This window comes from Physeter macrocephalus, chromosome 5, assembly GCF_002837175.3.
Source record: "Physeter macrocephalus isolate SW-GA chromosome 5, ASM283717v5, whole genome shotgun sequence".
Classification (NCBI taxonomy): Eukaryota; Metazoa; Chordata; class Mammalia; order Artiodactyla; family Physeteridae; genus Physeter; species Physeter macrocephalus.
In genome coordinates this window covers 7056573-7079751 of record NC_041218.1, presented here as the reverse complement: position 1 = coordinate 7079751, position 23179 = coordinate 7056573, and the positions used below count along the sequence as shown (strand labels likewise).

The 23179-nt window shown below is 54.5% G+C and overlaps 1 protein-coding gene across 2 annotated transcripts in view; it reads left to right on the top strand.

The window, feature by feature from the left end:
• Window positions 1-308: 308 nt before the first annotated feature.
• Window positions 309-23179, top strand: part of ZNF282 (zinc finger protein 282) — a 26039-nt gene continuing 3168 nt past the window's right edge. For both annotated transcript variants that reach the window (XM_028489627.2, XM_055084756.1), the window contains exons 1-8: window positions 309-569; window positions 3982-4401; window positions 11870-11996; window positions 12513-12632; window positions 14485-14604; window positions 16112-16225; window positions 17273-17386; window positions 22994-23177. In XM_028489627.2, coding sequence (XP_028345428.1) covers window positions 405-569; window positions 3982-4401; window positions 11870-11996; window positions 12513-12632; window positions 14485-14604; window positions 16112-16225; window positions 17273-17386; window positions 22994-23177 — 1364 coding nt within the window. In that variant the 5' untranslated portion in view covers window positions 309-404. The remainder of the gene's footprint in view (window positions 570-3981; window positions 4402-11869; window positions 11997-12512; window positions 12633-14484; window positions 14605-16111; window positions 16226-17272; window positions 17387-22993; window positions 23178-23179) is intronic.

Below are 23179 nucleotides of genomic sequence, written 5' to 3'. Positions count from 1 at the left end.
TCTGGAGACAATTGCCAATTTTTCAAAAGGGTCAGGTCCTTTGGGATGGGATGCCCAATAAATATTAGCCGAATTAACAGAAATCCAGCCCCAGGGCTTGCCTGCCTTGTTGGGGACTCTAGGGCAGGCCATCCCACACTGAGAGGCATACCCGCGCAGGGCCACTTTGGGGGCGGCGGTGGCCCCCTGGCCCCAGAGCGGCCCCGTTGGTCCCCGCAGGCGGGCAGGAGCTCGGAGGCCATTGGCTGGCGCGCGGGCGGCGGAGGGGCGGGGAGCGCCGCCGAAGGGAACTGTTTGCTCCTACGGGCTGTAGATGGAGCTGTCCGGCCCCGGCGAGGGGGAAGGCGCCTGGAAAACGTTCTTCTTCTCCCTGGCCGGCCCGAGCGGGGAACAGCGCTCCCAGGATGCAGTTTGTGTCAACACGGCCGCAGCCTCAGCAGCTGGGCATCCAGGGCCTGGGGCTGGACAGCGGGAGCTGGAGCTGGGCGCAGGCTCTGCCCCCGGAGGAGGTCTGCCACCAGGAGCCGGCGCTGCGCGGGGAAATGGCCGAGGGAATGCCGCCCATGCAGGTGGGTGCACCCCCGCCGGCGCCATGGCCGCCCGCCTGCCGTGGGGGTGGGGCGGGGCGCCGGGCGGCTGGGGGCCCGGGCCGCGCGGGGCGGGGACGGAGGCCGGGTGGGCCGGGGCGCCGGGGGCTCGCGCGGCAGGCCCGGCCCGGCGCCCTCGCAGGCCCCGCCCGCGCCCCGGAGCGGAGGGCGCCCGGGGCCGCGTGCCGGCAGGGCCCAGTGACGGCGCCCGGGGGGGGAGGGAATGCCGCCCATGCAGGTGGGTGCACCCCCGCCGGCGCCATGGCCGCCCGCCTGCCGTGGGGGTGGGGCGGGGCGCCGGGCGGCTGGGGGCCCGGGCCGCGCGGGGCGGGGACGGAGGCCGGGTGGGCCGGGGCGCCGGGGGCTCGCGCGGCAGGCCCGGCCCGGCGCCCTCGCAGGCCCCGCCCGCGCCCCGGAGCGGAGGGCGCCCGAGGCCGCGTGCCGGCAGGGCCCAGAGCCGGCGCCCGGGGAGGCCCCGCGGGGCGGGGGGCCCGGAACGCGCGGTCCCCGGGCCCTGGCGGGGCCGTGACCGCGTCACCCACCCCGGCCCGGGCTCGCCGAGGGGCTTGCCGGCCGCACTCGCGCCGGGCCGGCGACGTGGGCGCGCAGGGTACCTCGTCAGGTCTCACTGCGGCCACTCTGACGAAAAGATGTTTTAAACGTTGTATGGCCATCTTTCACCGAGCATAACGAGCGATTCACCATTCCCCGGCACCGGCTGTGACGGAGGGAAGGGGCCGCTGAGAGGTGATTCTGCCCTCCTTCCAGCGGTGGGCAAACTTGGTTGCACATTAGAAGCACCTAAGCAGCTTGAGACTCCTGACGCCCAAGCCTCGTCCAGACCGGTTAAATCAGCGCCTCTGGGGTTGAGAATAGGCACCAGTCATTTCGTAAAGGTCCATAAGGATCCCAGTTCCGGAGTCAGAGCTCCAGAGCGGGGTGTAAAACACGAGGACCTGATGCTGAGAGAGGCCTGGATAGCTTTGCCCGGAGGAGAGTGTGGGAGCTGACCCTGGGCTGGACCCCGCGGAGCCTCCTCTGTCCCTGGCCTGGTTCTCAGCCAGCCGGGTTCTGACAAGTCGGCCAGGAGTTGCTGTGTCCTGTTTGATCATTTTTCAGCTTTAGGTCTCCAAACCTGTGTAGGGGAGCAGAATTTGCCACCCCAAAATATGCCTCTTTGGCGTAAGGATTATTTTAAGATGGTTATTTTAGAGAAGCTGCAGGCACAGGAGAAGCTCTGAAAACCAAGTAGGAGTTCCCTCTGTGAAAGAGAAATCTCCGTCGCTCTACCAGGGAGAGGAGCATGACTCAGTGTCTCTAAGAACTCTTACCAATGGGGAAGGCAAGGACTTACATCTGCATAAACCCGTATACCCTTGTGTCCTGTTCTTTTCCTGGTCACCTCCTGTGACTGACTCCTCCACCCCCCAACATCATCTTCTGTCTTTAGCTGAAGATGGTATTTAAGGTAGTGGCCTGGGCCATTCTGGCGAGTAACTCAGTTTTCTGGGTCTCTCCCAGGTATACAGGAGGTATACGTGGTTTTTTTTGTTTGTTTGTTTGTGTTTTTGTTTTATTTTATTTAGTTATTTTGGCTGCGTTGGGTCTTTGTTGCTGCACGCGGGCTTTCTCTAGTTGTGGCGAGCGGGGGCTACTCTTCGTTGTGGTGCGCAGGCTTCTCATTGCGGTGGCTTCTCTTGTTGCGGGGCACGGGCTCTAGGCGCACGGGCTTCAGTAGTTGTGGCTCGAGGGCTCTAGAGCGCGGGCTCAGTAGTTGTGGCACATGGGCTTAGTTGCTCCGCGGCATGTGGGATCTTCCCGGACCAGGGCTCGAACCCGTGTCCCCTGCATTGGCAGGAGGATTCTTATCCACTGTGGCACCGGGGAAGCCCCGGTATACATGTTTTTAAACTTTGTTTTTCTCGTGTTAATCTGTCGTATGTCAATTCGCCTATTAGACCAGCCGAAGAACCTAGAAGGGTAGAAGGAAATTTTTTCTTCCTCAACACCTACAAAAAGTAAACTGGGCCCAGTGACTCTCTGAACTTCCGCCATCAGCCCTTGCCCCCTTCTGTAGGCCAGGCTGGAATGATGCCTGAATGAGACCCAGTACACGGCTTTGCTGGAAATATTACTGCCTCTTATGGAGCAGGGTCTGGGGCCCAGGCCCTGCTGCCCTTTCTTCCATGTCAGGAGTGATTCCCTGGAAGCTGGGTGTTGCTCCTCCGTGGCTGTCACAGCTGCTCTGAGTTAGAGAGGGCAGTGAGCATGCCTGTCCCTACCTGCCCAGCTCACCTCTAAGTAACAGGTCTCCACTTCACCCAGCCTGAGGGCCTCTTCAGCAGCAACGGAGAGAACAGAAAATGACACCTCCTCCCGTCCCATGTGGCAAGGAGAGGCCGTTTCAGCCCTGCTGTCCAGTAAGCCCTGGGTGCTGGTACGGTATGGGGCCAGTTCCCAGGTCACCAGTGCACAGTGACCACCCCACTCTTGGTCATAGGGCTCAGCTCCTAACTTGCACCCAGGGGACCTCGCCCTCCAGGGTAAGGACCCAGAGCCGGGGGAGTACCAGACAGCCGGGACCATCAGGTACCCCTCCCCCCTGGGAAGCAGAGGGCGCTGGGAGGTCTTCTCTTCCTCTTAGAGATGTCCCCTCCTCCTCTCCTCAGTGAATGCCATTTTTTGGCAAACCCACTTTTATGTTGGAAAATATGAATACGTACTCACCTAAGGAGACAGAGCTGCTCGTCTGCTCTCTTGCTCGGGGTCCCGGTGTCTCCCTTGGCCGCAGCCCTCCTGGGAAGGGTGGCAGCCCAGTTACCGGAACTGTGTTTTTTGTCACCCGCAGCACCTAGAACTACTCCAGTTGACAGTGCAGCGAGGTGCTGTGGAATGACTGGCCACTTCTCTGTGGCTCTATTTCATCATCTTTAAAGCAGAGATAGAGAATCATTCTTGCCCTAACCTGCTTAGACATCGCTGGGAAGATTAGGGGCAGGTGACTGACATGAACATTTTTACTTTGAAACAGCAAACACTGGGCAGCTCTCGAGTGCATCACTAAGTCTAGCCCATGAAGAGAACAGATGGGCTCACCAAGGAAAGTGGTTCGTGACATTTTAGGCTGGGGTCCACAGCCTTGACCTGTCAAGGGTCAAGGTGGGCTGGTAAACTAGTGGCCAGCTTGACTCCTGCAGGTGCGGAGTGGGAAGGTTGGGTGGGCAGCTGCCCGAGCTCTTGCTGGCATGTTAAGGGACACCACAGCCTGAGAGGCAGGGGCTGGGCGGGAGAGCGAGACTCTGCGGCATTTGATGAGTTGTCCCCTGCTCTCAGGCCACCCTGCCTCCTCACACAGGGTCTCATCCCTGCTGTCACTTTCTCCCTCCTCGCACAGGCTCAGGAATGGGACATGGACGCCCGGCGACCAATGCCTTTTCAGTTCCCACCCTTCCCAGATAGGGCACCCGTCTTCCCCGACCGCATGATGAGAGAGCCCCAGCTGCCCACGGCAGAGATCTCTCTCTGGACCGTGGTGGCCGCCATCCAGGCCGTGGAGAGGAAGGTGGATGCCCAGGCCAGCCAGCTGCTAAACCTGGAGGGCCGGACGGGGACGGCCGAGAAGAAGCTGGCCGACTGCGAGAAGACGGCCGTGGAGTTGGGGAACCACATGGAGGGCAAGTGGGCGGTGCTGGGGACCCTGCTGCAGGAGTACGGGCTGCTGCAGAGGCGGCTGGAGGACGTGGAGAACCTGCTGAGGAACAGGAACTTCTGGATCCTGCGGCTGCCCCCGGGCAGCAAGGGCGAGGCCCCCAAGGTAAGTGGCGGTCCTCAGGGGCAGGGATGGCGGAGAGGAGCAGCCCCCGTGGACAGCGCTCTGTTTGTCGGGCCTTCTCACAAGCGTCTCTGGCTCCCTGTTGCCTGACTTCAGTGTCTTCTTCCCAAAGCCTGCCTCCACTCTGACCACTTTGTCTGGAATGTTCCACCGCGGCGAGGCTGGCCTCCAGCCATTCCCCGCGGAGCCCGCAGGTCCTGCCTGGGAGACTTTGCCCTCACTGTTCCCAGTCCCTCCCCAGGTGTCTGGGCGTCCGCAGATTCCGACAGCTCCTCACGCTTGGGTTTTCCCCTTGGCACCTGCAAGTGACCCTTTGTCATTGGTTATCTTTGTGTCTGCTCCTCTGAACGGTCGGAGACTGACCCAAACCACGCCAAGTGACCAGAGTCACTTAAGTCATGACCCCCGCCCTCCGGTGGGCCCTCCTCCCAGTTCAGAATTCGCGCTCCATTTCCTGTTCCGTTTTCTCTGTGCTGTCCCCGGCTCATCAAGCCTGCGGGCTCAGTCAGCACGGCCCTGAGAAGATGGGGTCACCCTCCGGAGACTCCACGTGCAGCTGCGTGTACTCTGCCTTCCTGTTACCGTGGGCTCGCACCCCACCCCTTCACTTGCTCCAGGAAGTCACGCAGCATCTCCCCTTTGTCCCCTGCATCGTCACCTCCTCCCCCTCCACTAGCTCATCTCCACCTGCAGCGTCGCCCGTCTCTGTAATAAAAAAACTCCCTCCAGTGGTACCTCATTTCTCTGCTCCTCTTTAGAGCGCTCTTTACTTGCTATCTCCAATTCTTTCTTCATTGTCTCTCTCTCCCTTTTTTAACCTTTTTATTACAGAAAATTCAAACCTAGTCAAAAGTAGATCGAGTTGTGTGATGAACCCTCATGAATCCATCGTCCAGCTTCTGCACTTATCAGCTCTTGGACAATCTTGTTTCATCTAACTCCCTACCCACATCCCCCTCCCATTTTATTTTGAAGCACATCTCAGACAGCAGTCGTTTTAATTGTAAATATTTCAGTAGGTAGCTCGAAAAGGTAAGGACTCTTTTTTTAAAGTAATAATCTCAAGATTATCACTACCATAACAAAGATCTCAACCTGCTCAAATATCCAGTCAGTGTTCAGATTTTCAGTTCTTCCAAAAATATCATATATTTTTTCTGTTAGTTTGCCTGAATCAGAACTTAAATAAGTCCACACACTGTGCTTCCTGTGTCTCTTAAGTCTTTTCAATCTGTAAGTTCCTCCTTCGTCTCTCTCGTTTGTTCCTTGTAGTTTATCTGTGGAAGAAACTAGGCCATCTGTCCTGTGGAATTTCTCACTCTCTGGATTCTGCTGTTGCATCGTCTGTGGTCTACATTTAACACGTTCCTCTATTCTCGGTATTCCAGTAAATTGGTGACTGGATTATTCTCCCTGGAACCCACGTGGTTGAGGCTTTTGCTGCCACTTCTTCATCCTAGTGGTCTTGCCAAGGCTCTAATGACATCCATGGTATTAAAGCCTCAGTCTTCATCTCCCTGCCCTGTCAGCAGCAGTTCATGCAGGAGACCCCTCCCTCCTTGAAACACCTGTTGGCCTGCCTTCCAGGATCCCCGCACCCCTTGGTTCTTTTCCTGCATCACTACCTGCTGCTTCCCCTCCTTTGCCTGACGTCTAGTCTTTGGAGTGGTCCCGGGCTCCGTCCTGACCTGCTCACTCTCTACACTCCCTCCCTCATGATTTCATCCAGGCTCAGCATTTTAGATGCTGTCGACCCTCAAAGGCAGTCTTTCCCTCCCGCCCTGTCTCTGTATCCTGCCCAGACTTCCTCCTTGAATGCAGAGTCATGTTCCTTCCTGTTAATTCAGCATCTCCATCAGGATGTCAGTAAATATCTTAGATTTAACTCGACCAAACTGAATCCCCGATTTCTGCCTGAACCCTGTTCTTCTCAAAGTCGTCCTCCTCTCCGTCGAAGACGAGAGCATCCTTCCAGCTGCTCAAGCCACAGGCCTTAGGGTCATCCTTCTCTCCTTTCTTTCTCACACCCAACTTCCGCTATATTAGTAAATACCATCTGATTTTTCTTCAAAACATATGCACAGCCCGGCCACTCCTCCCCGCCTCCACGGCTCCCGCCTTCGTCTGTTGAAGCCATCATCTCCTCCCGTCTGATTATTGCCACGGCCTCCTCCCTGGTCCTCTTGTCTCCATGCTGGGCCCCGCCCCCATACAGTCTATTCTCAGCAGAGCAGCCAGAGTGATCCTTTAAAAATATCAGTCAGTCATGACTTCCCTGGCAGTCCAGTCCAGTGGTTAAGACTCCGCACTTCCACTTCGGGGGCCACGGGTTTAATCCCTGGTCGGGGAACTAAAATCCCGCATGCTGCACAGCGAGGCTAAAAAAATAAATATTCGTAACTTTCTTCCCTGCCCCCGTACCCCCAATAAGGAGGAAGAAGAAATACAAATCAGTCATATTACAGCTCTGCTTAAAACCCCCCCAAATGGCTCCCCATCTTATTCAGCATAAAAGCCCCCATTTCGTCAATGGCCGCCTCCCTCTGGCCCACCCATCCGACCTCATTTCCCCCTCACCCCCTCTTGCCCACTCCTTGCTCCCCACGGTCCCATGGCAAGGACTTTCCTCCTCTGAAGGGCCCCCGCCCCGTCGCTCCCATCAGGGGTTCTGCTCAGCTGTCACTGGATCGCTGTCCCTTCCTGGCCACCCAATCCCAGCACACTCTTTCCTCGGTCCCTGCTCTCATTTCCTCCAAAGCACTTATAACATCAGGCATCTTAAATACTTACTTTTTTTTTTTTGGTCTCTTGGTTGGTTTCCCTCTGCTTGGTTCACTGCAGTGTCTCCGTGCCTACAACAGTACCTGGCTTATAGCAGAAATGTTTGCCGAATGACTCTCCAGCTGGAGGGCTCACGCTTCCACGTAAGGGACCGGGCCTTCTTAGTCTTTGTGTCTGGTAGCCAACCCAGTGGCTTTGCCGGAGGAGGTGCTGGACAGTGATCCATTGAGGCCACGCAGAGCTGAGTTCTAACAGTGGCTTTGGTTCCTCCCTAAGCCACCCCCACCACTGCAGCCCCCAGGGCCTCGTTTTTGTAGAGTTCGGCTTATTTAACATATTGCTGTGCGGCATAGGTGGCATCTCCTCCCACGCTGCCCTTTGCCCTTGTCTGCACTCTGCATTTTAACTCGGTGCCGCGTCCCGGCCCTGCTGTGCGTTCTGTGTGTTGGGCCAGGCGTTGGGGGTCTTGAGTTGACACGTGCCCTCACGGAACAATGGAATGTTTGTGGGGTCCAGAATTAGAAGGCTTGGGTTTGAATCTTGGCTTTGCCACGTGCCGGTTTTCCTACCGCAGGTCCGCTATGTTTTGTGTTGTCTCTGAGCCTCCTCAGTTCCTCTTTGGAAAGAAGTGAAGTATAAGTAAGTAATGTAGTAAGTAAATTCCCAGGCGGTCTCTCTGAGCCTCAGTGTTCTCGTCCGTAACCTGAAGATGATAATACGCCTACTTCGTGGAGTTGTGAGGATTAACTGATTTCGTTGATGGGACAACACTGTGTAGCTCATTGTAGTAGTTCTCTATTGCCATGTAACAAATTACCCCAACCCTTAGCAGCCTAAAAAAAATTATTATTTATCATTTTACAATTTTCGTGGGTTAAGAATTCAGGAGCCGCTTAGCTGAGTGGTTCTGGCTCAGAGTCTCGTGAAGTTATAGTCAAGCTGATGACCGGGGCTACAGTCATCTGAAGGCTTGACTGAGGCTGGAGGATCGGCTTCCAGTATGCTCACTCGCCTGCGTTGGCAGGAAGCCTTATTAGCCAGTTCCTCGCTGCTTGGACCTGCCCCACAAGGCTGCTTGAGCATTCTCACAACATGGCGGCAGGCTTCCCCTAGAGTGAGTGATCCAGAAAGAGAGACCAGGATGGAAGCTACAATGTCTTTTATGACCCAGTCTTAGAAATTGTACACCATCACTTCTTTATTTATTTGTTAGGAGCAAGTCACTCAATCCTGCACTCAAGAGGAGGAAAATTAGGTTTTATTTTTTGAAGGGATTGTCAAAGAATTTTCAGACATACTTTAAAACCTCCATAACCATAAAGCACCATGAGAATGTTAATTAATGTTGCTGGCAATAGTTTTTTTTTTTTTTTTTTTTTTTTTTACTCAATAAATGAATTATTATTTAAACAATTTGCACATTTGCACATTTGTAACTTCTTTACTCATTTAATATGTTATGAAAATCCCTAGGTCATTAAGTAGTCTCCTTAATTATTAATTAATTTTAACAAGAAAATAGTATTTCACTGTATGATAAGATGATGTATATTTCATATAACAATCCATTATTGGACAGTTAAAGTAGTTAAAATTTTATGTTCTTGAAAATAACAGATTTATAGATAATTTTTGTATTTTTTTCTGGTTTAAAAATTGAATGGCTAAAGCCACTAATGTGTGCCCTGCTTTAAGGTTTTTGATACCTGTTGTCAAATTGAACAGTGGGATTTAATGGATTTTAAAATTCCTATTTTTAAAATTCTTTCAGTGATTTTAAATTAAACCATTCTATCTGTTCCTGATTTATTTCTTATTGGATGTATACATATGTTCCCATATCTCTTCCCTCTTGCGTCTCCCTCCCTCCCACCCTCCCTATCCCACCCCTCTCCTGGTCACAAAGCACAGAGGTGATCTCCCTGTGCTGGCAATAGTTTTAATTCATTTGTAGACTCTTGGCCTTGCTAGATGCATTCTCTTTGTCAGATTCAAATTTAAGGCTGCTGTCTCTCAGCTTCTCTGTGCCTCGTGGGTTCCATTAATTGGTTAATTGTTCGCTGGCAATAGTTTTAATTCATTGTAGACTCTTGGCCTTGCTAGATGCATTCTCTTTGTCAGATTCAAATTTAAGGCTGCTGTCTCTCAGCTTCTCTGTGCCTCGTGGGTTCCATTAATTGGTTAATTGTTCATGGATAATTCATGGATATTCTTTCCTGTCTGGCTAGGCTGTGGGTTCCCTGCAATCTTGGCCCATGTCTCAGAGTTCTGCTGCATCCTAGCAGAGTGAGGTTTTTGCAGAGTGATGCCTGTCTCCAATTGTGGGACTGTGATTCTGGAGTTTTGACTGGTGAAGGGGAGGCAGAGGAGTTGGTGTGTTGGAAAAGATAATAAACTTGGTTTTGGGTACATTTAGTTTGAGGTACTTAAAAGATGAATAGGGACTTCCCTGGCGGTCCAGTGGTTAAGACTCCACCTTCCAATGCAGGGGGTGTGGGTTCGATCCCTGGTCGGGGAGCTAAGATCCCACATGCCTCGCGGCCAAGAAAACAAAACATAAAACAGAAGCAATATTGTAACAAATTTAATGAAGACTTAAAAAAAATGGTCCATATCAAAAAAAAATCTTAAAAAAAAAGATGAATAAATGAAGCCACTCATAAGCCTATTGAAATGTGAACTTTGAAGGGAGGAAGGAAAGCTGAAGAGTGTCATCTGCAAAGAGGTAACCACTGAACCTGTGAAAAGAATGAAACTGCCAAGGGGAAAGTGAGGAAACAGGGCAGGGTGAGGGCAGAACCATGGTCCCGGGGAAGCAGCACAGAAGACCGGGTGAACCGGGCGGGCAGGAGGCAGCGTGCTCGTGGAAACCAAGCAGGAGGAAAGCAGTGGTCTGACCTTTCAGAGAGGTCTGAAGGGGTGAAAGCTAACAGCAGGAGGCTGATGACCTCTCAGGATGTGGTCCCAGAGAGTAGGGGATGCTCATAGACAGATTTCGGGGGTTAAGGATGCCTGGATTGGGAAGAAAGCACAGAACGTGTGTCTCGGGACGCGTCAAGTGAAGGGGAAGAGAAGGCTCATTTGTGGTGGCAGAGCTGAGTGGGGCTCCTCTCGGGTTGGGGGTCCTGAAGGGGGAACCGGGGGAGACGGAAAACGCCAAAGGGAAAAGGTGGTTTGGGATGAGTTTCACAGGCAGGAGGAGGAGAAATGAAGGGCACATGTGGGGGGGCGGGGGTGCTGGCTTGGCAAGAAGAAGGGCAGATATGGGAGTTTGCCAACCGCGACCTGCCATCAAGGGGAGACCAGAGGAGATGGCGGAAGGCCCGGGGAGCACTGGGGAGAGGGAAGGGTGTGAAAGAAGCTTCCCGGGGAACACGGGGAGATGTCAGCAAGATCACCAAAAGGCTTCCGAAGCAGCCTGGAGCCAAGAGGCCCGAGTGTGTGGCGGTTGTCACCTGCAGAATTTTGTGACTTTTATCCAGAGCAGAGAATTAAAATGAAGAAAGTGGTCTGTATCCGTTTTCCCAGGTTGGGGATTTGCCGAAGTCTGGTGGAAGGTCCAGGGAATTAGGAGTTCTTGTTCCGTTTCTAAAGATGGGAGTGAGCTATCAGTCAGTGGGTGACATACAGGTATGCACATGGCACCTGCCCAGTCGCCCTTAGGGTGATGAGCACCTGATGCCAGGGCTGGCATTTATCATTTGTGTACGGGCACTGCCCACTTACCAAGCAGTGCACCAGCAGGCCTGACACCAAGAGTGCTGCTTTTTTTATTCACACAGAGGTGCCATGTGTCAGGTACAGGGACCGATGGACTAGGGTTAGGGCCTTGGGGAGAACTGAGGGCTTGGATTTCAGAGTGAGAGGGAAAGGCTGGTCCAGCAGGGATGGGAAAGTGGTAGGAGGTAAGGCTATGTGGTCAGAGAAGTGAAGCTCAGGTATTGAAGTCTTGGAAGTGAAACCATCTTGAACAATTCTGTCCGAGATGAGGCCATGATGGTGAGTGACTGAAACGAGTACAGACAAGAATCCTTGTCGAACTGAAATAACAGCTTAATGGAGCAGATTAGATGACCTTGAACACCACGTGACTGACGTTGGACGCTGGATGACTCGGGCCACAGTGGGACCTTCCTGGTGTTGGCAACAGCTATTCAACACATTCAGCAAATATTGATGGACTCCAAACTACATGCTTCTAGATGCTTGGGATATAGCGGTGCATGAAACAGATGAAGATTCCGGAGCCTTAGCACGGGCAAGTTTTAGTGACAAAAACGCGACTGTGTACCTAGGGGTGACCTGACTGAAGTACAGGTTCCGTAACAGGGTTTTATTGTACTTGGCTCACTGAGACGCACTCCGGGAACCTACTGCATGTCTGTCGCCCTGAATGCCAAAAGCTTTACCTTCAGGTACCCAGTTTACCTAAAAGTGAAATTACAAAAGATGTGGTTGAATGCTTAATTTTTAAAAGGTGTAGTGGCGACCGTCATTGTTACCGGAGGCACAGGAGGATCAGGAACAGAGCGGACCGACTCCGCGGAAGCAGGCCGGGCAGGGTGGGGAGGACGGGGCCGTGGATGGAGCGGGCCCGGTGCCCCTGATGAGGGGTCGGTTGGGGGAGGAGCAAGCAGGACGTTCCGGACTAAAAGTCTTGTTGGCCCAGGTCCCGGTGACTTTTGTGGACATCGCTGTTTACTTCTCGGAGGACGAGTGGAGGAACCTGGACGAGTGGCAGAAGGAACTCTACAACAACCTGGTGAAGGAGAACTACAAAAGCCTGGCGTCCCTGGGTAAGGCGCCCCCCGGCCCGGCTAGCCCCCCGGGAGTGGGGCCGAGCTGCTTCTCGACCCGTGGCGCACCAGCCCCGGGCGAGGTGCTTCACGTGTATACCTCACGGAGGCTCAAGAAACGACTTGCTTGTCTGCTAGGAAGTTAGAATGGTTTAGAACAGAACGGAAAGTAAAAACAGGGCCTATCACTGCGGGACGGAACCCCGTGCTGCTACCATTTTGGAATTACAGCCAAACAGCGTCACTACGCGCTACCTCCCAGCCGCCTCGGCTAAGCCACAGTCGCTCTGCTGCTGGCTTTCAGAGCCCAGCTGTTTCCACACCAGAAACTGGAGACTCTGTTGACTTGTTTGCATAGTTCCTCGTGAGAGATCACCTGACGTACTCACATAACGGCCACCACCTAGAGGACTGCTGGGGTTGGGGGGGCGGGGAGGGGAGAGCTCCACATCGCCCTTGATCGGGGCCCATTGATCAGCTTCGCTCAGCCCTTCCTTCCCTTCCACCTCATTCCAGACTCGGAAGGTCCCGTGTCCAAGCCAGATGCTCCGCCCCAGGCTGAGCCCCGGGAAGAGCCTTGCGTGTGGGAGCAGCGTGACCCAGAAGAGAGAGAAATCCTGATGGATCCAGACACAGGTGACGGCAGCCGAAGGCGGCCCTAGGTCCAGGGCGGGGTGGGAGAGAAGCACCGCCATCCCTGCATGAGTTCCAGGCGGGCTTCTCTTGAGTTGTTCATGGGGCCAGTTCTGCCACCCTTGAAATCTGGCGGTCACCTACAGGAAGAGTTTCAGGGCCAGAAAGCGCACCACAGATGTTTGTCTTTTGGGTCAGAACCGTGTAGCTCGAGGTGCCCAGGTAAGCTGGAGAGAAGAGGAAGCGGGGGGCGGGGGGGGGGCTTGCAGCCTCCCAGGCCTGATGGGGGTCCTAGACCTGAGTGCGGCTCCAGCCTAGGGAGGCGGGCAGAGGGGGCTCTGCGTGGTGCGTGGTACGCGTGGGGTGCATGGCCGACGCCTTCGTGCCTGGCTGTCTTCTTCAGTATCCTCACCCCGTTCTCACAGACGCCCCATCGCAGGCAGACTTACCCTCCAAGGCTTTCTCCTCATTCGAGGGAGATCTTACGTTCTGGGGATCCAGTTCCCCGAGAACATCACACCTGGTGATGGGAGGTACGAGGCTTCTCGGGACCTCAGCTCTCCTGAGCGCTGTTGGGCCAGGTGAAGTCCGGTCCTTGAACTGTATTCTCTGCCTTTCCCAGGAGCCTTCACCCGTCGGGGCCCAATGCCCTTCCTCCCTTTTCAGTGGCGGGCGTATTCACCGAAACTTCCCTAGAAGGTAGCTCAACGGCAGCCCCCTCCCCCCATTCTCTCTATATTGAGATATACTTCACATGCTGGCAATTCACTTTTGAAGTGTATCATTCAGCTCACCCAGTTGTGCAGCCATCGTCACTATCTATAATTCCAGAACGTGTTCATCATAGGGAACCCCACACCCATGAACAGTCACTCGTGTTCTCTGTAACCCCCCAGCCCCTGGTTGCTGTGGATTTGCCTGTTCTGGACCTTTCCTCTAAATGGCTCCTTCCCTGTCTTAGGTACCGCAGATGTTTGAGGTCAGCAGCTGTGGTAACCTTTCACAGTAAAGCAATGTAACCTCAACCGTTTGACTGAGTTATCATCCATCCCTGTGCCAGATAGAACAGGGACCACTGTGGCCTTTTTATGGAATGACCGAGCAGGCTGAGAGCCAGAGAGAGCCAGAGAGGGCAAGTGACTCATCCTCTGGGCCGGGGGCAGAGGTGAAACCAGGATCCGTGTCTTCCACTTCCTCATGTGGTCTCTTTCCTGCTGTCTCCTGCTGAGGCTAGTGTTATACATCACACCATAGACCCTCATAAGAGGAACATGCCCCTGTGGTCACGTCATGGGGTCTGCATGGAAGATATGTTACTGTCTTTTATGCAGAAGGGTGCTGTGCATTATGCATCCAGGAATGGGGCTGGGTTGCTGCCCTTTGCCCAGACTAACTTCGTGTGTGTGTGTGTGTGTGTGTGTGTGTGTGTGTGGGGGGTGTGTGTGTGTGTGTGTGTGTGTGTGTGTGTGTGTGTGTGTGTCTGTCTGTCTGTCTGTCTGTCGGGCCCGCTCTTCCTGACCGGGTTGCAGGACAAGGACGAATGTCTCCCACACGGAGGGAGACCTGTGGCCTGTCCTGATGAGCACCCCCCCAGCCTGGGCTGTTTCTGGAACCCTCTTCCAGCCTTATCACACCTCGCTCTGGGGCTCGGCCTACCCCCTTGTCCTGAATGTCGATCGCCTCTCTGCTCCCAGGACCTTCTGCTCCTGGGGCTTCCCCAGAGTTGCCCATAGAAACCCAAGACCCCTGTGCTCTTCCCTGGCCAGTGCTGTCGGCTGTGCTCCTGCCCCCGAGAACGTCCAGCTGACAGTCATTCATGAAAACGGCACCAAACGATGTGATTCTCTGTCCCCAGGAGCAGAGCCCCTGGTGCCTGCACAGGACGCATCCTCTCAGGTGAAGCGGGAGGAGGCCCTGTGTGCCCGGGCTCAGCGGGGCCTGGAGGAAAGAGCCATCCCCACGGAGTCCATCACCGGTGAGTGAGCTGACTGGCCGCCCAAGCCGGGTGGCAGAGGAAAGGTCCATCGTGGCCTGCAGGCGCCCAGCGTTGTCTGACGTGTGTGCCAGGCCAGAGGCCTGGGCTGAAAACGGAAGACTGTGGGCCCAGGATGGACGGAGAGACGGCTTCCCACGAGGCACAGGCCCGGCGCACGACGTGGACGCGTTGCCAGCACGTCTGGCCTTAGCCGTTCTGTTTTCTCTTCTTTGTAATATCAGTTTTTAACTATTCCTTTCTTCCCTTGGAAAGCAGTATCTGCAGAAGTACTGAGCGTGAGGCATTTTACAGGTCCCGTGGGTGGGGGAATCTGTGGGTCCGTGAGACCTGCTCCCAACTGGGAAGGGCTTGCGTTGTTTTAAGCAAAAGCACTTACGGCTGCTGCCTCTGTGTCAGGCCCCGCACGGCCGCAGCCCTGTCAGGTGGTCTGGATAGCTCCTCTTCGATGGCATTCCGGCTGGACTTTGTACGTGAGGTCTCTGTTGGAGAAGATATGTAGTTATTAGTCAGAGTTCTCCAAACAGTCAGCAGGGTGAGTGTGTGCGCATGTGTGTACAGAGATACTGATTGGGTGATCGAATTTAAGGAGCTGGCTTCCGCCAGCTGGAGCGCCGGGGCAGTCTGCGGCAGGATTCTCTTTTCCTTGGGGTGTCGGTCTTTTTCCATTAAGGCCGTCGGTGGTGGGTCGGGGCCCACCCGCATTACGGAAGGCAGTCCACCTTACTCAAAGTCTTGTTGCACTCCTCAAAACGAAAAAACGACACAGAAACATCGAGAATAATGTTTGGCCCAGTATCTGGGTACTGTGGTCTAGGCAAGTTGACACATAATATTAACCGTCACAAGATATATTAACACGCTGTAGCTCTTTACTTATCCGCGAGTTAGAGCTCCACAAGCCTCATCCCCCTTAGTCAAAGCCTCACACTCATAGGTAAGTGATAGCAGCCCCCAAGCAGAGGAAAGCCACTTCCCGATTCATCCGGCCGTTCCTCAAGAGCATCACAGTGCTTCAGAGGGATCTTTAAGAGATAAGAAGGCAATAAAGGGTAAAGGAGGTTTAATAGACTCTGCAGAGGAAAGAACGTGTAGGATACATCTTAGAAAAATCCCCTTAAGGTGGTTAAGATAAAAGGCTTCCTGGAAGGTGTCATTTTCCTGGACGGTCCCTGCAGGAGGAAGACCTCCTTCCACGGTGTTGCCCGGGCCTCAGGCATGAACCTCGGTTGAAGGAGTTAAGTTCCTGAAGGACAGGAAAGCTCTCTCGATGACATCACTGTTACGTCACCCCCCTGTAGTATCCACTTATTTGCGGCAAAAGCTCCAGCAGCTGAGGCCAAGCTGACCTAAAGCTTTAATTAACTAGAATAATTACTGCTAATGCTTAGGGAAAAGAACTAATTGCATGACACGAGAGACTTAAAGCACCACCTTGCGGGCGTTTCCGTGTCCCCTGACACCTTTGCCGCTCTGTGCCCACAAGCAGACTCACCAGCTTCTGCCCAAGACCTCCTGTCCCGGATCAAACAGGAAGACCCCCCGTGCGTGTGGGCTCAGCAGGAGTTGGCGGAGAGGGATATTCCAACGGACCCCAACTCAGGTGAGCGAGCCGCCGGAGCCCGGGGAGGATGACTTCTGTAACTGCCAGAACGCCAATCCGACTGAGTCACTTGGGTCAAAGGCCAGGGAAAGACCCGGGGGATAAACTACAGTGTGTTCCTCAGGCGGCGAACTTGTACACATTTTGGCATCTCACTATTAGAAAAGTGGGGAGGATTTCTCTAACGGAATCATTACACTGATAATTTGTACTGTCAGTGAACTGATACTGAAGTGAGTTCACTGATTTCTGAATACAATTAAAAAGCCTTTTAAAAGTCGTATATATTTCTGTGACAGAAAGAAAGAAAGTAATTTACATTTCCTGGAATTTCCCTTGAGTGAATAGTAAGTAGTTAGATGTCTCCCGGGCCCCACGTGCGTGTGCGCGCGGGCGTGTGCACTTGTGTCCGTGTGCACTGTGTGTGCGCGCGTGTGCCTGTGTGTTCACATATGCTTGCAGAGCTGGAGGAGGCCAGTGTCATCTTGTTTGCTGGTTGTGACCCCCAAGTCTCATGCAACCCCGCACACCAGGAAAAGAAGCAGCTGTAAAATCTAGCGTTCCGTGTCGTTTGTCATCTCTCCAACTTCACGAGGGGGGCCGTTGAAGGGGTCCAGGGCAGAAGAGAAAGCAGCACCCTCCCGACAGAGAGGTGGCAGTGTCCACTGCAGTTCCTGTTAATGACCTTTGTCCACCACGTCTGCCGTTGCCCATGTGGAAGGCCGACCTCTCCTCCCTTGGTCCCGTGGGCCGTCAGAGGCCGGGCTCCCGTCCGGCCTGGCCCCGCAGGTGGCCCTGGGGCTCCGAGGACAGAGCCAGAAGACCTGGGCTCCGATCCTGGCCCTGCCGTCACACAGCCTCCTCCCTGGCAGCAGCGCCAGCGAGGTCCCATCTGGGGAGGCTGTTGACGGAAGGGGAAGGGGATGCCCACCTGCCACACGCCCTCTGAGCAGAGCAGCGGGCTCTGCACGTGGCGGTGCTCGAACTTTTGGTGGGATGCTCGGCGGAAAGGAACAGGCTCTAAAACTGCCTTCTTTCCCCGAACAGAGTCTCTGATCTCCGCACACGACATCTTGTCATGGATAAAGCAGGAGGAGCAGCCGTACCCGTGGGGCCCTCGCGACTCCATGGAAGGAGAGCTCGGATTAGATTCTGGCCCCGGTGAGTGGTGCCCCCAGCGGGGTCCCTGGGTGTTTTGTCCACAGGGATGGTTGCTCACCCAGCCCAGCCCCTTATAGGGTGATGTTCTGTCACGGCAGCCTTTTCGAAGGCCTGTATCAGAACACTGTCCCCTTTCCTTCTGGAGGATGGCAGCCATGTTAGTTTCCTAGGGCTGTCTTACCAAAAATACCCAACAGCAGAAATGTATTCTCTCACGGTTCTGGAGGCTTGAAGTCTGAAATCAAAGGGTCGGCACGGCCATACTCCCTCTGAAAGCTGTAGGGGAGCCCTGCCTTGCCTCTGCCTAGCTTCTGTGTTTGCTGGTGATCTTTGGTGTTTCTTGGTCTGTGGATGCGTCACCCCAATCTTCTGTCCTCACACGGCCTGTGTTCTCATAAGGTCACGAGTCACATTGGATCAGGGACCTGCCCTCCTCCAGTACGACCTCATCTTAACTACACCTGGAAAGATCCCATTTCCAAATAAGGTCACATTCTGAAGTACTTGGGGGGGTCCAGATTTTGATGTATCTTTTGGGGGGATATAATTCAGCCCCAAAACAGCAGGGAAAGGCGAGCAGGCTGGGAGCGAGCTGAGGCAGTGGGGCCTGAGCAGCAGGTGGCTCACACGCTGGGAAACACTCACCAGGGCACCCAGGGCAGCTGGCGCCCCGGAGTAACTGGGAAGGTCCTGAAGCTCAAATAGGAAGAGGGGATTTTTTTCTGCCAACAAGTGTGAGGCCAAATAGCTCCCCTGACGTGGGTCTCTTGGGTCTTTTTGGAAGCTCCCTTACTGGCTGAGGACCTTTGGCGTGTGTTGGTGGACTAGGTAACCCGTAGCATCAGGCTCACATTCCTTGCCAGGGCCAGTACCACTGAAACAGCTGGCTTAATGTCCTCTAGGTGATTGGGTGGTGAAGGGACAGTTAGTCACATGTTCCTTGCTCACATTCCTGACACCCTCTAAGAGCTCGACGTCCATGTCAGAGCTGAGGACATGGGTTATTTCTGAATCTGAAGGGACATTTAAAACCCAGGTGAGCGGGTCTCGCTCTCTGTGAGACAAACTTAGTTCAGTCTGGAAGAGCAGAGCGGGGCCAGAGCGATGGGCAGGGGATGGCAGAGGGACAGGGCACATCCTTGTCTAAAACAGAATTTCAGTTGTCCTCTTTCTAACCTGCTGGTAGGGTGGGCTGTGACAGGGACATCCAGGGGACGGCCTGTGAGGGCAGGAAGAAGTGATAGCGGTTGATGCTGCCCCATCCTCTGCAGCACTCAGGCCACCACTACTAGCCCTGGCCCCGAAGGCAGGGGTACCAGATCATCAAACATTGTGCCAGGAAACTCTGCCCAAATCTTTGTCCCTCAGCGCTACCTTCCGATTTCTCCAACTTGGCTAAGAGCGTGTGGGCTTCAAGGAGCCTTTTCCTGGGACCTGCGTGGTTGTGAGCGAAAACAATGTGAGAAACTCGTGCAGAAATCGCCAGGCTTTGCAAATTACCAAAACGCTTTCCTTCTCCCGTTCGAACATGCCGAGCGACTCATAGAACTGTTAGCCTCGTGTTGTTTTGTCTCTGGGAGGCCTTAGAAACTTTGCATTTGGGAAGAAGTGCCCAGAATTGGGAGAGAGGGGTATCTGGAAATGCTTCTCCTGCCCGCCCAGTCACTAGAGCCTCATATCAGAGCCTCTTGTCTTTCTCCCAAAATGAACCTGCCTTCCGCTCATTAATGTTGGAATGTGAAATTAGTATCTCACCTGTGATTTCTTTGAGGTTTAAAACTCACCTAGTGCTGTGGTTGCCAAGGACAACCAGGTGGACTTCTGGTAACACGTGGCATCATGTGTCAGTCTTCTGCAGGGGGCTTGGAAGGGGAGGGGGCAGGGCTAGAGAGTAAACACAGAAATATATACATGTTCATGCCGACCCCCTTCCCTGGCCCTGCCATAAACAAGAGAGAAAGACCTGGTGTCCTGCTTAACTCAAAGTCAGACGTCAGCCTAACTGGACATCACATTTTAGTAAAAAGGATTCCTGGCTTTATATATTAATGAGTGGGTATTACTCTCTGCTCTCTGATAGTTGGTGTAAGACAGGAAAAAAGTCTGGTTCACTCAGAGGTAATGTGCACGGGGCTCCACTGAAGCAGGAAGTATGAACAGGAGTTTGGAGTTCAGTGGCTACTGGGTGCTTCTGGAGAGAGTGGGGAGCCTCAGGCCAGACCACCCTACCCAGACGCCAGCACTCAAAACACACTCGCAAATCACAGGACACGATTTGAAAGCACCCTCCTGAAATTCCCACGTGCTGCCTTGGGTTAAAACTGGTTAAAACAGTGATTCCAGCCCTTTTTAGTCTCTGTTAGTTAACAGATATTTACCTCGTGCCTGCTCTATGCTATGCAGTACTACAGGCACTTGGAATGGGTGGTGAAGGAGGACCAGGGCCTTTCCTTTTGTGGGGCAGCGATGGACGATAAGCAAGCAGACAAGATAAAGTCGGGGTGCTAGATGCTCTGAGGGTAACGACTCAGGGAAAACAGGAGGATGGGAGGCGGGGCAGGAAAGGAAGAAGCACTTGAGTCGTGTCCAGATCATGAGAAGGAGCTAACCATGGGGCTGCTGGGGAAGGGAAGGCCATAAGGAAGGCCATGTAGGGAATGAGGTTGGAGCAATAGACAAGGAGGAGTCTGACCACGTGTGACCTATGGGCCAGGTTAGCATCTGGATTTTATTCTAATGTGAAAGGAGACTAACAGAGGGTTTTAAACACAGTGGTGACATGATCCGGTTTACATTTTTAAAACGTAAGTTTGGGAATTGACTGGAGTCGGGTGGGGAGAAAGAGCCAGAAGCAGGGAAACCATGTAGGAGCTAATGTAGTGGGTAGAGAGCAGGTCAGGAGGTGATGGTTGTCAGTGTAACTGATGGATTGTCTGTGGCGGATGAGGAGACAAGAGCGACTCCTAGGTTTTGATCCGGAAACACTGGGCGAATGGTGGTGCCGTTTGCTGAAATGGTGAGTCCTGGAAAAGCAGCAGGTCAGCTGTGTAAATTAGGTGTTCTCCTCTGGACCCGTTCAACTCGAGATGACATCCAGGTAGCAATGTCAAGCAGACAGATGAACACAGGAGTCTGAAGTTGGAGAGCCTGGGGCTAGATGGATTGGGGAGTTACAGGTTGCAAGGACTTCTGACGCCAACTACCTGGAATTAGGCCAGACTTCACAGGTGAAGCACCTCGTTCTCCACATGACTGCTCTCACCTTACACAGCAGCTGCAAGTTCGAGGGTCCCCAGACCACCCGCACTTCTGACCAGCTGGCTGCAAATTCAGGGGTCTCCATTAATGCCTCAGGTGCAGTAATTCCCTAGAACAACTCACAGAACTCAGGAAAGTGCTATACTTACAATTAGTCTTATTAGAGCAAGAGGATTCCAATCAGAACCAGCTGAAAGGGGAGATCCGCAGGCCCAGCCCCGGGAGGGTCCTAAGCATGAAGCTTCTGTTGTCTACTCCCTGTGGAGTCGGGAGTGTCATGCTCCCCGCACAGTGATGAGTGACAATATTGCCTACAGGAGAACCGCACCGGAGCCTCTGTGTCCAGAGTTTTTACTGGGGTTTCTTTACATACGTACAATTGATTGACTATTCAAACTGCTTTAAAGAATAAAGACATTTATTCCCTTACGTAACTAAGAGGTAGTCCAGTTTTAGCCTTGGTTCGTTCAAGGATGCAGCTATGTTATCAAGGACCCAGGTTCTTTCCAACTGCTTGTTTGGTCATCCTTGGTGTGGATGGAGCAAGCTGGCCACAGCTGTTCCAGGCCTCACCTCCAGACCCAGAGGGAAAGGAAAGGCCGTCTTTTTTCCTGCACTGTCTCCAAGGAGTGAGGACGCTTTCCCGGAAGCCTCCCAGCAAACACACCTCATCGGCCAGAACAAGGTCCCGTGCTTGTATCTGAATCAGTTACTGGCCAGTGAGTTCTGGAGTTAGTCCTCATGTTAGAGGCGGGAGGAGACGGTGTGACGTAATCCGCGTGGGGAGTGGAAAAGTGGGGCATGCTGAGTCATGGGCTAGGGCGCCAGGGTTTGAGGTGTGTGCTCTTCTCCAGCAGTCTTCAGCTACTTGAGTGCTGTCACTGCATGGGGGTCTCCCAGGCAAGCCCAGCAGAGGAGAGGGGAGCAGAAGGACCGCAGGAGCTGGGCTGGGTCAGGAGGGAGAACGAGGGCGGGGCCGGGGCGCAGGGAGGCAGCGGACAGAAGTGGTCTGGTGCTCACTCCGAGTCTGAAGAATGATCAGAGTAGGATTAGGATTGTTTGGGCTTGGGTTTCCTGGGAAACAGTCCCTGAGATGGAGGTTTACGTGCACGTGGTTTCCTTGAGGGTCCTCTTGGGAATAACATCCACGAAGGAGTGAGAGTAGCCAGTCGGGTAGAGGGAGAAGCAAGGCCCCCAGTGCAGCTGTGACAGCACAGCCAAACCTGCAGGCCCGACGGCGTGACATCCTGGACTGAGGCCAGGAGAGTTACGGCGGCCCCTGGGTCCTGGCCCGTGTCCTGTGGAAATGGTTCTCTGCCTGGTCAGTGTCGGTTGGGATAGAGGGGGGCAGGCTGGGCCCAGTCTGTTTAGGAGTGTCACGTAAGGAACACGCGTCACGGGGAGGGGGCTCCTGCGGGAAGAAAGGGCTGTGAACTGGGCATCGGGGAGGCGATGGAGGGTGAAGGAAGGAGAAGGCTGCTAAATACAGTCAGCGAGCCCCGTAGTGCCTTGGAAGTCGGAGTCCTGGGCCTCAGATCGCTGCTCTGATGCTCAGAGCCTGGGCTGTGTGCCCCACTGACCCCAAGGTAGCGTGGAACCGTGAACCCTGGAGACTCAGGGATGCGGGAAAGGGCATCATCGCAGGAGCGAGACAGGCGCTTCCTGGGGAGGCTGGCTGGGCAGCCACTTCCACACGAGGACGTGGAGAGCGCCAGTCACATGTGGTCCGCGGCCAGGTGGGGTCAGGCGCCAGGGTGGGACTCGTATCAACCCAGCTGACCCCACCGCTGTACAAGGCGGAAGGCTGCCTGCTTAGTGGAGACATAAATCGCAGGGTGGTTATGCGCCCGGCCCCCTGCATTCCCCTCCTGTAGGCCTTCAGACAGGCTTTTCACTTGGGATAGGTTCTGGCAAACTCACTCCCTCCAGTCGGGAGATTCTCCCGGAGGCAAATTAGCACTGAACATCAGAATACAATTAAGTCTTATTGTTTCCAGGCGATTCCGCCTTCCAAGGGGACTTCCGCAGAGCACCGCTCCTCCGCCCACCGGCTCCCGGCATCTGGGGGTGTTTCCTATCCTAACTGCGTGCCACCTGCGTGACCCGCTTCAGGTGCTCTCCAGCTGGTGGCGCTGCAGCTCCGAGGGTTGGGGGACCCTCGAGCACAGGGAACGTGACCATTTGCCGTGTTCAATCCCCTCATCCTTTAGAGGAGCTGAGGCCCGGCTAGCCTGTGACTCGCAGGAAGCCGCAGAGGAACTAGTTAAGGCCCGGGGCCCCCTTGCAGGGACGGCGTGAGTCCTGGAGCGAGCCGTGTCAGCATGTCGCTTCTTCGTGTCTCCCCCCCAGGTGACAGCCTGCTGATGGTGAAGAACCCGCCCCCGGCCCCGCCGCAGCCCCCGCCCGCCCCGCAGAGCCTGGCCCCGCTGCCGGCGCCCCCCGAGGACGCGGGCGGCCCCCCGAGCCGCGGCGGGGGCGCGCTGCTGGGCGACGGCTTCCCCGCGCTGCCCGGGGAGCGGGGCGCGGGCGGGGCGC